Below are 15,100 nucleotides of genomic sequence, written 5' to 3'. Positions count from 1 at the left end.
ATAATCATCTTGTACTATATATAAAATATGCAAAATTAAACAGTGCAAATAAAGAAACATAAATTATTTGATAATTTTGAGATGTATGCATATATATACAGAGAAATTTGCGTTATGCGTAGATGACGTGTATCTGGTGAATTGTATTTCCTTATAATAGTTGTGAAAAAGAAATAGATTTGTGGAGGAGAGGAAAGGGAAGGACACAGACATAAGATTATGGAAAATATCCATAATCACGAAAAAGTTGTCAACGAATGAAGCCGATGTTGATCGATTCACAGCTCATCGCTATAGAATTTGTGAAGGTGGGAAAGCCCCTTAAGTTTACTGGAAACAAACTCTCACCTGGCATAGTTGGTGATGGCATTTATGTCCTCCAAGGCCACAGCCATGTGGTATGCATTACCCATCTGCAGCACACCCGCAAAGAGGGTTTCTGCCAAGGGCTGAATCCTCTCCGCCTCAAGCATGATCATCGCTGAACACACACAGTCTGTTGCAATCTCATGCAGCCTGCAAACACATAAATCAGAATTAGTGAAATGGAGGAAGGATTGGTCTTGGCAAATAATGGTGGGGATGGAGGAATAAAGGCTATCAGGAAAAAAGAACGAGAATACAGGTGGAATACATAAGTCCACAAGGAATGGTGTTCTATATGTAAAGTGGCTTTGTTTGCTTCCTGTATTTTATTGCTGAGGTAAACAAGTAGAACAGATAAAAAGTGCAAATCTTAGTAATGTCACTGATTAGCACATAATATTCCACCAGAGATAGTGTCACTCACTGGAATGAGACTCAACTTCCATGGCCTGACGCTAACCCACTAGACCGCCGCGACACTGTTGTAAGAACCCGCAAAACTGAGTCAGCACACAAGAACTACTCAGGTGAATAATTCTGATTAATCTATGTGACGAACACACCATGGGGAATTGTGCATCAATAAAATAGCCTTTTCCAAAATTTTACCAGAACTCTTTCAGACAAACACTAGTAATAGATACTAGAACAATTAAAAAAAAATTGAAGTGGTTAAAATCTGGAGGGTCATGAACTTTTTTTCTCCGAGTAAGTGTGGGAGAATGCGAGTGATAGAGAGTGGGTGATGGGGAGAGAAAGAGGGAGGAGCATGTTATAGGGGAGAGGCCTTTATCAAAGCAAAAGATGAGAAAGAACTGGGAGTGATAACACAAAACAGCTTTCACCCAGAGAAGCACATGAACAAGGTAACTGGAGAATGTTCTGGTTGCTAACAATTATCGAAGTGGCATTTAACTCCATGGATGGAGAGATGTTAAAAATGTTAACATCAACAATAAGCTCATGACTAGAAAATGCAGGTGTTGTGTGGTCACCTCACCTGAGAAAATACATTGTAAAGTGAAGAGTGATGACAAAACTGATACCAAACTTTAAAAATCTGTATAACAATGATACTGCAAACTGGAGCTCCCTACATTGCAAGAAAGAGGTGACCTAATCCTGGTATTCAAACTCACAAAGGGCCTGAAGCATGTAGACAGGATAGACTCACAGTATGGGATAACTGAAGAACAAGGGGACTTAAAACATGCATTAAAAAAAAAAATGATAAAAGGATGTAAAGAAGTTTGACTTCCCCAAGAGAATCCTGCATGCTTGGATGTAGAGATAATTAGAGCTAAGAAGATGACGTGACTTTAAAGGAAACCTGAACGAGAGCTGATATGGAGACAATAACACAAGCTTAGTTCAAATCCAATACACTACAACTTGGTAAAACTAGGCATATATAAACACCAAGAACAAATACACACCTGGGGGCCACTTGCGGGTTACCAACAACAGTGAGGATGTCATCAACAAGGCAAGTGTTTAGAAGAAGGACCCAATTCTGAGTGTGGATGTTGAACCATGAGGCTAGGCAGCGCAGGGCCTTGAGGTGGGTGCTTTCCTTGCTGGCTCCCTCGCTCACCACTACCAGGTGCTGCAGATAAAAACCCAAGTCAGAGAATGAGACAAAATAGGAAGATGTAGATGTAGGGAAGATTCCAAACCTTCCCTTACAAACTAGAATAAAAATCATTCAACACTAATATTTCTACCACTCAACATTTGTTTCCTCTCAGAACACTCTCTACATGGCCTATCACATCCTACTATAAGACTACTGTGCTTTCTCTATCATTAACCTCAACAAAAAAAGTTGCCCACATATCTAAAGTTCCTGAAGAGCCTATCACTGGAAGCAACAAATAAGTTACTTCAGGTGCAAAACTTTATGCTCACTATACACACTGCAAGACACTACATTATGTTGTCTTTCACTCTGCCTGCATTCACAACTCACCAAGATCTTGATGATGTTAGGAACTTGACAGCGGAAGTAATCATCAAGCTGCTTGCGTCTGTTGAGTCCAAGGCGGAGCTGTCGTGAGTGCAGCTCCTCCGGCAGGGCAATGAGCACCTCCAGCAGAGGGACAAGGTTGGGGGTTGATGACTCCGGCCCAAATTGAGTTATAAGGTCACCTGAGAGAGCAGCAGTAGTCAAAATTAGTGTTCCATTTTATTGTATGCATTTCATAACATTTCCTTTCTCTTTCCACACTCCCTCTTGCACTGGTACATTTCTTTGTGTTTTACTCTTAATAATGTTAACTACTGCTGACTTAACTCCTATTCTTGGAATCACAAGAGTTCTAGTGCATTTATTTAATGATAAAACTATTGTTGACTTTTAGCTAATTATACACCCTATGATTTAATGTCATGCAATAGTTTTCAACCAATCAATCAATAAGGGCATACGCTTAGAGGTGCATCCACAAGACAGGGGAAAGTTGATATAAACTGTTGCTGGAAAAATTAATGTAATTCAGCATTATTGGAACTTTTGACCATGTGGTTCTGGAGGACTCAATTTATTTATTTGATTTTTTTTTTCAATATTTCATTACATTGCAACAAAGTAACAATCATTATAATCAAAAGTTTTATCATCATACTCTCATAAAAATTATATACCTATAGGGTCATTCCAGGCGGCCATGTGGAGGGCCAGGTCAGCGAGGGCCACACACAGCTGGGTGGCAATGCCCTGGTAGGTGTGCTCTGTGATGTGGCCCATGTGTTCCAGCATGGAGGCACGGAGGGATGCATGCGCTTCCACTGGCAGCTCCCCAAAGTATAGCTGTGGCAGAACACGGAGGTCAGGTAAATTTACAAGAAAACACAGGAGAAAAAAACGAGAAAAAATCAGATGGAAGGAGAGGTAACCATATGAGATAAGAAAGAGGTCCATGTGTGTGTGTGGGTGTGGGGGGGGGAGGTTCTATGTGTGTGTGTGTGTATTTACTGGCTCCACCTATACACTCTGTCCAGGTCTTTTTCCAGCTCCTCACAATCTTCCTCGGTCCTCACTTTTCTGAAGCCCCTTTCACGAATTGTATGCCGATGCGCTACGAACTTGACTTCGTAGCACATTGTGAGGAAAGCAGTCCCGAATTGCCACGATGTGTGATTTCAAAACTTGCGTCTACGAACCGCTAAGAAGTGGTACGACAGACCTACGAGTTAAGTGTGAAGCACTATGAACCACTACAATCTGCTACGGTTATCCTCAGATTTAAACCACGAACCCCTACGAATTACCAAGGATGTCCTACAAGCTACCTCCAAAGAGCAACGAACCATCATCTTTCTCCTTTCTCCTTCATTCTTCTGTTTTTTTTCTTTTCCTTTCTTCCTCTCTTTTTTTTTTCTTTCCCATTCTTACTCTTCTTTCTCCCTTTTCTCTTTCTTTCTTTTATTCTTCTTCTCCTTCTCCCTTTCAATATTCTTTATATCTTTCAACCTTCTCTCTTTCTTCCTTTTTTTTATCTTTTTTCCTTCCTTTCCTTCTTTCTTTCTCCTCAATTTAGTTAATTCTCTTTCATTCCTTTTTCTTTTGTCTCTTTCTCTGTTTTGCTTTCTTTTTGTTTCCTTCCTTCTTTCTTTTTTTCTTTCATTCCTCTTATCTCTTTTTACTCTCTTTATTTGTTTCTTTCTCTTCATTTATTCATTTATTTCTTGATATCTCTTTTCTTTCTATCTCCCCTTTCTTTCTTTCATTCTTCTCTTTCTTTATTTCCTTATTTCTTTCTTGCTTTCTCTTTCTCTTTCTCATTTCTTTCATTCTTCTCTCTCTCTCTCTCACACACACACACCAGAGGTCTGCGTGGGCACTTAATTTTGTCCCACACCCGCAGCAATGTGCCCACACCCGCTCCACATCCGCAAGATTTTTTTAGGTGTGACCCACACCCGCCCCCACAGCAATGTGCCCACACCCGCAGAATATTTTATAAAGAACCCGCACACCCACCCCGCACCCGCAAATGAGCATATTTTCTATACTCCCATCCTCTTCTAAACAAACACACACACACACATAATAAGCGCTATGGAGACGGGACAGCACGAGCCTAGTACGGCTCTTTTCCTGTATTTCACAACTAGGTAAATACACACGTCACACGCAAACACACACACACAGTGTGACCGGCTGACCCCTGGCCACTCAGACAGACACCTGGCTGCCACACCCTGGGTGACCCATCAGCTCAAGAACTCTCTCTCTGAGCCTTCACTGGGTTTTTTTCTTCCTTAACACCAAACACTATAACCCATTTTTTCTTTTCTGCCATGTCCCTCACCATTCCTTCTTTTCACAACTTCTTTTTCTATGTCTTGCCTCTGATCCTGTTTTTCTAGAATTTCCCTAATGCTCGTTTTTTTCCTTGTCTTTTTCACTTCTCCACTCCTTCAATTCATCATTGACCACATCCTTAATCTTTTCCTCTACCTTTACACCCACACTCTGCTGATCATTTCCTATCTTCTTTGCAGTGCCTGAATCACTTCCCCAAACTCTGCCCCCAACTTCCTCATTTCTATCACTACTTTGTCACAGTCCTGTTCCACTTTGAGTGTGTGTGTGTGTCGTATGTGTTACAGATGACCCCAGACAATACATCATTAAATACTACCTCAGTACAGGTATCTTTTATGTGGCCGATAATTGAAGGTCAGGTCATTTTACACCTATGTGGTGGGTCTGTTGAATATTATTCAATCAACACACTGATCGGCCAACCCCCTACCAGTATGGCAGTCACTTACTGGCCCGGGCTTCACTCAGAACAGCAGCAATCCACTTTTATCAAACCTCATTGTAAAAGTACTCATGGTCTGTCCTCAATATAGACAGGCAGGCAGACAACAAAAGCATTATTGCCCTTATTAGCGGTGAAGCAGGCGAGATAGTTCCAAAAAATACATATCACCCACCGTATGTTGAAGATGGCCATCATTCAATCAGTTTTTTTATTAAAAAGGTGTAACATTCCCCCCTACAGAAAGCAGGAGGAAACCAAGCACACATGTTCTGGACCTACCACCTCCCAAGATCTTCCTTTACAACTGGAAGTACCCACGACTTACCCTTAAAGCACTGGCAGGTTTATTCATGTAGCTGCTCACTCATTTAGGCAGTCAATTATTATTCTTTATTCACAATCATTCAGTCAGACTTTCTTTATTGGGGCTTTCTCAAAATTGATTGGGTTCTTTCTCAGGCCACGATACATCTTTCCACAAAGTTTCATTAAAATTTGGCGTGTAGGTTTAGCGTAACTGCTAACAGTCAAACAAACAAATTGCACTAAAAACATACCCTCCTTCAATTCTGTTGGCAAAGGTAACAAACAAAAATAACAACAATAAAAACAAAAAAGTTAAGAATAAAGTTTAAGAGGGTGTTGAGAAGCTTCTGTACATACCTGAATCTTGGTGCGGAGTGTCTGTGCCGCAAAGAAGCACGAGTTGCCATCGTGTTTAAGGTGAAGGAGCTGATCGGCAACCTTCCACGCTTGTACCTGGAAAGAGGGGCGAGGTGTGAAGGGAAGGCTGGGGCAGTGGTGGGGTTGAGGGAGGATGACCCCATAACAGCACATCCATCAATATAAACAGAAAAATAATGCTTTCTGTGTTGACATGGCTGCTTTGCTTAGCTTAAATCAGATTAAAATACTGAGTGACGTTAGTCATGTTTTACATGGGTTTGTTTGAAATGATCAGTAGGTAAGGAGGTTTAGCAGAGCTGGGATGGCTCATATTGTGACAAAAATACTGCACTTTGTTCTGTTATTTCCACAAGATATCTTTTACCAATGACTATATATATAAACATAACCTTTGAATAGGCAGGAGTTGGGGTGTTTCTATTATTTCTACCTTGTAATCTATGTTTTGTAAAGTTCAGGTTTAAGGTACTCATCCTTGAATACATTCTTTTGTGTAAGCAATGCAAATGTTTTCAGGTACACAAATCTAATCTAATCATAAAGCTCTCTCATCACAAACTATAATAAACCCTATAAACTCTATTGCTCCATGAAACAGCCTAATAATGTAACAAGTGGTGGCTGACATGGTATATAAAAATAAAAAAATAAAAAAATAAAAACAGCTTGTTTACAGCAGCCACACACTTACCCATCATAACAGGAAAGTTCAGAGAACATAAAAACATTATGAGTCTGCAAAAAGGTGGTAGGCCTATACAAGGCAACTTTTGTAAACCTTGCCCCACTTAACCTCACTATCAATGAACTTATCTAACCTTTTCTTGAATGTATCTATTGCATTGGCACTCACAACATGATTGCCAAGCCTGTTCCCATTATTCTTCACTTGACTAGGAAACCAATTCTTGCCTTGGGTACATCTTTCTTGAATCTGAATTTACCCAACTTAAACCCATTACTAGTACATGTCCTATGCAGCTCTCTTGCCACCACAACCTTATCCACATCACCCTTGTTAATCCAGTAGCAGTGACGGGCCAAATTTGTGACTTTACCACATACCAGCGACAGGCCAAATTCTTGCCTTAACATGAAACCCACAAAATGGAGGATACATAAACTGATCACAAATGCATTGATATATATAATATAATGGTTTGCGTGAGTGATGATTTTTTCTCATTAATTCGCTTAGAGGAGCCTTTAAGAAACATGATCCCCGCAGCTACCGGGTTAAAGCCCTTTATTCATTTATAAACTCTGATCAAGTCTCCTCACACCCTTGCCTTTCTAGAGTGCAGAAATTTAAATATTTAAATTTATCCTCATATGGCAATTCTCAAACCATGAATTATTCTTGTCATCCCCCTTTGTACAGATTCCAACATCTTGATGGAATGGGACCAAAACTAAACTGCATAAATGAGATGAGGTCTAACTAATGCTAAATATAGCTTGATGATGATTTAAACAAGGACACACAAGGGTATGAGGAACCTACAAGACCTGACAGCCTACACATGGTAACTCCTGAAGATTGATTACTCATCAAATTCTCATCACATCCATAAATACATCTAACCTCCATTCAAAGCTTTAAAGTGTGTTTGCCTCAACTGCATACCTGGTCAGCTTGTTCCACCCATTCACCACTGTTTGTGAACCAGTTCTTGCCTATTTCCTTCCTGAACTAGAATTTATCCAACATAAACCAATTACGAGTATTGCATGCTCTCACACCAATTTTAATATAGGTACCTCGTCTAAATCACCCTTGGTAATCCACTTAATCGATTGCAAAATCTCAATTAAATCCAATGTCCTTTTTTTTCTAGTCTTTCTATGTATAATAAATTCCTTGGTCCTTAGATGATTTTAATAATTACTCTCAGTATTTCCTCAAGGGAATCTATACCCTTCCTGTAATAAGGGCACCAAAACTTAACCACATAATCCAGGTGAGGCCCAACCAGTAACAAATTTAGGGTAGGCAGTGGCTGAGTGGTTAGTGTGCTGGGCTCACATTCACCATACCATGGACAATGTCGGTTCGAATTCCCATGCTACCACCTGGGATTTTTCAGTCACTGCCGAGTGGACTTAGACTACCCACATGCTGTCCTGAAGACCACCCATCAACCCGGACTCTAGAAGAAACCGTCCAGTGAATCAAGAATGATTCCGGGGGGCAGCATGAGCCAAGCATAACTGGCTCCACTATACAAAAATTGCCTGCCCCATAACAGGCTTGGGCCAACCATCTGGACCCTGAAGAAAGCCTACCGGCGCTATAGCCGGGGATATATATATATATATATATATATATATATATATATATATATATATATATATATATACACATATATACACACACACACACAATTTAAGGATAACTTCTGAGCTCCAGTTGCTTACACTTCTTAAAATAAAACAAACCAAAGACTCAATTGGCATGGTTTCTGGGGAGTCAGTGGTTGAATGGTCAGTTTTCTGATGCAGTGTCCTGGAGGACAGGGTTCAGCCCGCTGCTACAAGCTGACTATTTCCAGTCATCACCAAGTGGCCTAAGACTACCAACATTCATTCATCGTTAATGTATATGATAAACAGAAATGGACCCAGAACTGATCCCTGTTACTTGGGCCCAATCTAATTTATTCCCATTTACTTGAACTTTGTGTCCTATCACTAAACCACGCCATGATCCATCTCATAATCAAGATGAACAAAATCATAATTTTCATCTATAAATTCCATACCCATACTACCAATGTACAAAAGAGCAAGGAGTGTAAAAGTAGTCAAAAGAGAGGGTTATACTCTTTTAATAAGAGTCAGCACTGTGCCATCCAGTCCATTGGTGTCAAAAAAACAGAAAAGCAATAACTCATAAACAGGTGTTACTAGCCTCAGCCTGGACTTGAGGGAGGATGATACCTAAGAGCCTCCAGTCCTCTATAAAGTAAGCATAACCCTCATGTATCTGTCTCAAAGTAGCAGGTGTCCGCGCCCCGTGGCTTACCGATCGCTGCAGCTGCCCCAGCCAGCGGGACGCCTGGTCGTGCTTCTGCTTGTCGTGGACCTGGGCATCGTAGAGGGTTCCGATAGCCGCCAACACCTCGCTGACATCCACCTCCATCTTACCATACTCCCGGGGTGAGCTAGGGCCTGCCACCGCCACGCTCACGCCCTCACGCACACACAGCAGGATAAATAAAGCGGCACTTGCAGGCGGCCTCAGGAGGGACAGCACGTCGACGCCATCTCGGTAAACAATCCTTGGGCTCGCTTTCCCCTGTCCCTAGGCTGCTGAGGGTGAACTCAGTCTTAGCCCAGCATACTGGCCACGCTCCAAAGTCTATAGCAGGGGTGAGAGGCGCGGCGCAGCAGATAAACTAACAAGAATAAAGGAGTTCAACAGAGCCGCCGATAAAACCGTCCCCACACACACTCCACACTGTTGCCAGCTTGGTGGTCACATCCTCACCTCACCCTCATTTCGCGGGGTTTTTTCCCTTATTAACACCGCTTTTTCGTGGCTGGGAAAGTATAGACTTCGATATTTTAATAAATTAGCCAAGCGCACCCATGCTACTTTGATGTACGTGTCACTTGTGTATATTTCCCATGGTGGTGACTGCCCCCCGCGTGGACCCGCTTCCCACACACCGCGGACCAGCCCAAACATCTACTTCCATGGACATTGTAAGTGATAATCCACGTTCCAGCAATAAGAATACACCTGTTATTTAAACGTACTTATTTTCAATTACTTACATTAAATAACTACATTTCGAAGAGGTCGTAGCAAAACAGCAACAATTTAGTCCAAGTAGCAGTACAATACCTAGCCTTACGGAATAAATTTGCTACCGTATGTTAGAACAGATATTTGCTGTACCATAAATATTTGTATATACTCTACTATAGTGCTAATAACAATACAAATACTTCGCGTGGCAACAGACTTGGCAATAGTGAATCCACGATGGCGGCCGCGGGGCTAATATTTATGGGGCTTCTCCGCCTTCATCACCCTATTTACTAATCACTGGAACTCCATGCGTATCTGTTAAATAATTCACATTAATTAGCATGTATAATATCTGATAAAAATACATGTAATCAGTAAATAGAGTTAAATAGTCCTGAAATATAAATAATTGTCTCCCTAATCGTGAACAGGAATTTCTTGGTGCACCTGATCAGCGTTGGAATCAGAAAGAGCTTTGATCAAGAGGAAAACCACAATCAATAGAAAATATACTCGATTCATTTCAGAAGAACTGCAGGAGCTCATGTTTGAATTGCGCGCCCTTGACAAGCGCTAATTAAGCTCCCCCATGAGGATACGGCTAAAAATGACGAGTAGCTGTACTGAACAATTACAAATTATACAAAATAAACATAATTCAGAATCCTCCCAGCCGTATTTATATATTGCGGTATAATATGGCAGTATATAATCCTTCCCTCCAAAATTACTTGCTAAAAGCCCTCGATAGTGTGATAGTTTACCACTGTGCATTGCAGAGCATAAGAAGGAATGTAAGAAGAGAAACACATTAAATCTCCTACAAAACCAAACCCTTATTAATAGCGAAGAGAAATGTTGATAAGGATCCTGTTATCAACAAGACATAGCTACGCCAAGAAACAGACCCTACTGCAAATGTATAAGAATAGTCTAAGTTCATCCAAAACCGACGACTTCACACACCTCACTCCCACCCTGTTTCCTGACCCCAACATCACAGCCACTGTCTACTGACACGACTTATGTTCGGAGGCGATTTTTACCGTATGTATATTTTTACCCCGGGACGTACCCTACACCATCAGAAGCAGAAAAGCATGCACACCAAGGATCTCGGCTTATAAAAGTGCTGCGACGAAAACCAGCAGGAAGCGAAGCGAAATAAGCGCAAGAAAATGTGTACTTCCTACTTAAGCCTATACTTAACTCTGATTTTCGTCTGTGTATTTTCATATTATTGTTACAATTTTATGCTAGTGTGATGCTGAATTTTCTCAGGAAGATGATGGTGGTCTCAGGTTTTCTTAAAAATGAATGTTAGGGTCAGGAAACAGGGTGGGAGTGAGGTGTGTGAAATCGTCGGTTTTGCATGAACTGGGCACACCCACGGCCCCAGGCCGGCTTTACTTAGCACAATACAGGGAGATAGGGGACAAGCAGTCTAGCATGTAAGTCTGTGTTCTGGACACATATCATCTAGTTGTTGAGTCAATCAATGGCACTTTAAAGTTAACCAGAAAAAAAAAAAATTGTTCAGCAAAACACGAACACAATTATTTTTAAGTATGCTTCAAAACATGGGAAAAGTTTACGTTTTCTGTATCAAGCACTCAACGCAGAATATGGAAAAGGTAAGAGGACAACATAGCTATTTTTTATTCACTTATGCCTCAAGCACGGATAACATATCTATAAAAGAAATGCAATTTATGTGGACCTCTTGAAAGTCTTCCATGTGTCCTTTTGGAGTCCCGTTTTATGCCGAGGACCTCACCTGAGCTTTGACTGAAACCTGAAACTTTACCTTGCCCCAAGCGTGACTTTGAAATTGTCAACGACTATTTCAACAAGATTGCGACAGCTCAAACCATGATTGTCATAGGGTAATCATTATATCTTAGTGGCTCTGTTTGAGCTTTAAGAGTCTGATAAGGAAGGAAATTCTACTCCTTTATGCTGCACACACACACACACACACACACACACATATATATATATATATATATATATATATATATATATATATATATATATATATATATATATATATATGGTTTATTCAAATACGTCAGCCGTCAGCCGTCAGTGTGTGTGTGTGTGTGTGTGTGTGTATATATATATATATATATATATATATATATATATAGAGAGAGAGAGAGAGAGAGAGAGAGAGAGAGAGAGATAAATACTACATTTATTTGTTAATTTAGTCATTACCATTGTCATAAAATTTGTGCCCCTTTTGCTACAGTGAGTTAAATTAGTTTTAATGTATCAATGAGTTAATCTTAAAAAAAGCAGCTTAATGTTATCTAATACATTACTGTGGCTCAACACTTGACAAAAAAAATCATTTGTTTATTATTATTATTATTATTATTATTGTTACGCCATCCCCCCACAACACACGGGGGCCGCGTACCGCAACAGAACCACCACACGGGTCGTGAACCAGAACAGCCACAGACCACGCCGCACAGAGACGCCACAAAGCCACGAGGAGAGAAGGCAGCAGGGCAAGAACACACTCGAGCACGGGCTTCCCACTTTATTGAACAGCTCCAAATACGTACCGTGCATTCAGTAGCCCACAAGGCAAGGTAACTACAGGCACACAGAGGGGTACGAGACACGGGCACTTGGCAGGAAGACAGGCAGAAGCACGGAGATCGACAGGGCTGCACGTGTTTTACTAAAGCGATCGTTCTCTCCACATTCCAGTGAGTCCACACTCCCCGCAGTGCCTCTCCGCCCCGCCGCGGTGCACACACGCTCCCATACCCCCCTGTATCCCCCCGCCCCAACAATTGCACCCTTACTTACAAATAATGCACAAATACCCACCTCTGGCGTAACATTATTATTATTATTATTACGCCAGGGGGTATATTTCCATGTGTTATTAGTGTTATTTGTGTGGGGGGTGCTAGTTTGGGGCGCAGAGGGCTGGTGATGGCCGGTGGCGTGGGGTGCATCGCGGCGGCCCGGCCGGGAGCCGCCGGGCCGAGCCGCGGGACAGGGAGATAGGGATGGGCAGGAACCGTTAATTTGAGTACCAGTAGTACCGGTACCGAAAACTCAGGTACCGTTAGTACCGGTACCGGTACCCAAAAGTTTTTTTTATTTTTTTTATCTTAATGCCGTCTGATGAAACTCCTAAATAAATTTTCTGTAGAGAAAACTCTCTCTCTCTCTCTCTCTCTCTCTCTCCCCTGAATGAAGTGAATGTTTTTTCGATAAAAAGAATGGCATATGTATACGTAGTTATTATGGATGTACTCATAGTCTAATAACAATAACAATATATATAAGTATCCTAAAAAAAAGATTCGGACATGAAGAATCATCCAATAAATCCAATAACAAAATAATGGAGACGGGAGCTATAATGGTAACGAAAACCAGGACAAAATGGTGGGAGCTTGGGAAGACGGTCAGAGAGGCAGTGACTCAGCAGCGAGCACAACATTCAAGGCTTATCGTCTCTACAGGGCCCATACGGCATGGCGACTGGCGAGGCCGCGCGCTGCCAAGCGTCACCAAGATCCAAACGGTACCGGCACTAGTGGCAATGGTCAGTGCCGAGTGATCATGAGTCTTCCCGGCACTGGGTACCGGTACCGGGTGCGGCTGAATCGATTCTCTCGGTACCAAGGTACCGAGTGCCGAGAGGAATCGATTCAGCCGGCACCCGGAGAAGAGATTTCCTGATACCCTCCTCTTGAAAGAGTTCATGTCGTAGGCAGGAGTAAATACAGATGAAGGAAGATTGTTCCAGAGTTTACCAGCGTGAGGGATGAAAGAGTGAAGATGCTGGTTAACTCGTGCATAAGGGGTTTGGACAGTATAGGGATGAACTTGATTAGAAAGTCGTGTGTGGCGAGGCCGCGGGAGGGAGGGAGGCATGCAGTTAGCAAGTTCAGAAAAGCAGTCAGCGTGAAAATATCTGGATCTGATTCTGGACAATAATGCGCAGGGCACCTGTATAGGTGCATAACACGCATATTTGTTGGCTGTTGGGGGGACGGGGGAGCCGAGTGTGCAGGGGAGGGAAGTGAATCAAATGTAGTTGTTAGTGTTGGTGTGTTGTGGTGACAAGTGAGTGTGTATTTGTTTTTTGAATGAGTCTATTGTACTGCAGTCTAAAATCTGTTGAGGATAGAAAGATAGAAGATAGAGAGGCAACATGGCGGCGGTATTTAGGAGGTAGAAGACTATCAGTAAGAGGAGGAGAGCTGATGAGACGTTAGACTCCACTCTGTCCAATAGAGCTGTGTGAGTGAAGCCCCCCACACGTGAGATGCATACTCCATACGAGGGTGGACAAAGCCCCTGTATATGGAGAGCAACTGCGCGGGGGAGAAGAACTGGCGGAGACGATACAGAACCCCCAATCTCGAGGAAGCTGATTTAGTGAGAGAGGAGATGTGAAGTTTCCAGTTAAGATTTTGAGTTAAGGATAGACCGAGGATGTTTAGTGTTGAAGAAAGTGACAGCTGAGTGTTGTCGAAGTATAGGGGATAGGTGTTTGGAAGATTGTGTCGAGTTGATAGGTGGAGAAATTGGGTTTTTGAGGCATTGAAGGACACAAGGTTCCTTTTACCCCAATAGGAAATGATAGCAAGGTCTGAGGTTAAGCGTTCTGCAGCCTCCAGTCTGGAGTCATGTAATTCCTGTTGAGAGGGTCTTCTATTGAAAGAAGTTGTTTAATGCAGAGTGGAGTCGTCAGCGTATGAGTTGATAGGACAGTTTGTTATGGAAAGAAGAGCAATGATGAATAACAGGAAGAGAGTGGGTGATAGGACAGAGCCCTCTGGGACACCACTGTTGATAGCTTTAGGGGAAGAACAGTGACCGTCTACCACAGCAGAGATAGAACAGCCGGAAAGGAAACTGGAGATAAAGGAACAGAGAGAGGGATCGAATCCGGAAGAGGGCAGTTTAGAAAGCAAAGAGTTGTGCCAGACTCTATCGAAAGCTTTCAATATGTCTAGGGCAAGTGAGAAAGTTTCACCGAAACGGCTAAGAGAGGACGACCAAGAATCAGTTAACCACGGGATGGAGTGTTGTAGGATATATCGATGAATGTTCTTATTTTGCCAACAGAGTTCATTACAACAATATAAATAATGTATACAACACTCAGATTTTTTGGTGTAAACATGATAGTGACCATTAAAACTCTGATGTTTTGCTAGTTTGGTACAGAGAAATGTCAATTAAGCCTCGCCGGACCCCAGCTGGCCGCAGGCTTGGCTCTGGCAGAGGCTCCAGCAGGGCCACCAGATGGCAGGTCCAGCTCAGTGAAGGACCCATAACGCCAATATCGCTGCTCGTAGGGAGAAATGGCTCCACCCTAGTGGGAGGAGCTTGTGGATATTTTCACTTGACATAGACTAATATTTTTATTCCTCTTACGGCATTTAATTTGTGGGATGTTCTACTTTTTCCTGTCGCTCGCCCGTAGCCACGCCGGTTACCGACGACTTATTGGCTGCTCTGAAACATTTGT

The 15,100-nt window shown here is 42.1% G+C and overlaps 1 protein-coding gene across 3 annotated transcripts in view; it reads right to left on the bottom strand.

Annotated features, from left to right (window-relative positions):
* The window catches only part of LOC127005194 (transportin-3-like), a 33,903-nt gene extending 24,448 nt beyond the window's left edge, over positions 1 to 9,455 (bottom strand). The window contains exons 1-6 of one of the 3 annotated variants that reach the window (XR_007758369.1): positions 8,854 to 9,455; positions 5,805 to 5,900; positions 3,010 to 3,175; positions 2,336 to 2,514; positions 1,803 to 1,972; positions 349 to 516 (exon numbers count right to left, since the gene is read on the bottom strand). Coding sequence is in view for 2 of the 3 variants with exons in the window: in XM_050873889.1 (XP_050729846.1) it covers positions 349 to 516; positions 1,803 to 1,972; positions 2,336 to 2,514; positions 3,010 to 3,175; positions 5,805 to 5,900; positions 8,854 to 8,970 (896 nt within the window). In the remaining variant the exon portion in view is untranslated. The remainder of the gene's footprint in view (positions 1 to 348; positions 517 to 1,802; positions 1,973 to 2,335; positions 2,515 to 3,009; positions 3,176 to 5,804; positions 5,901 to 8,853) is intronic. The other 2 variants (XM_050873889.1, XM_050873888.1) reach the window with 2 other exon arrangements.
* Between the last annotated feature and the right edge of the window lie 5,645 nt (positions 9,456 to 15,100).

The sequence above is a fragment of the Eriocheir sinensis genome, chromosome 29 (assembly GCF_024679095.1).
Source record: "Eriocheir sinensis breed Jianghai 21 chromosome 29, ASM2467909v1, whole genome shotgun sequence".
NCBI lineage: Eukaryota > Metazoa > Arthropoda > Malacostraca > Decapoda > Varunidae > Eriocheir > Eriocheir sinensis.
Note: the sequence above shows the minus strand (reverse complement) of the source record. Positions and strands in the feature narration are given on the sequence as shown.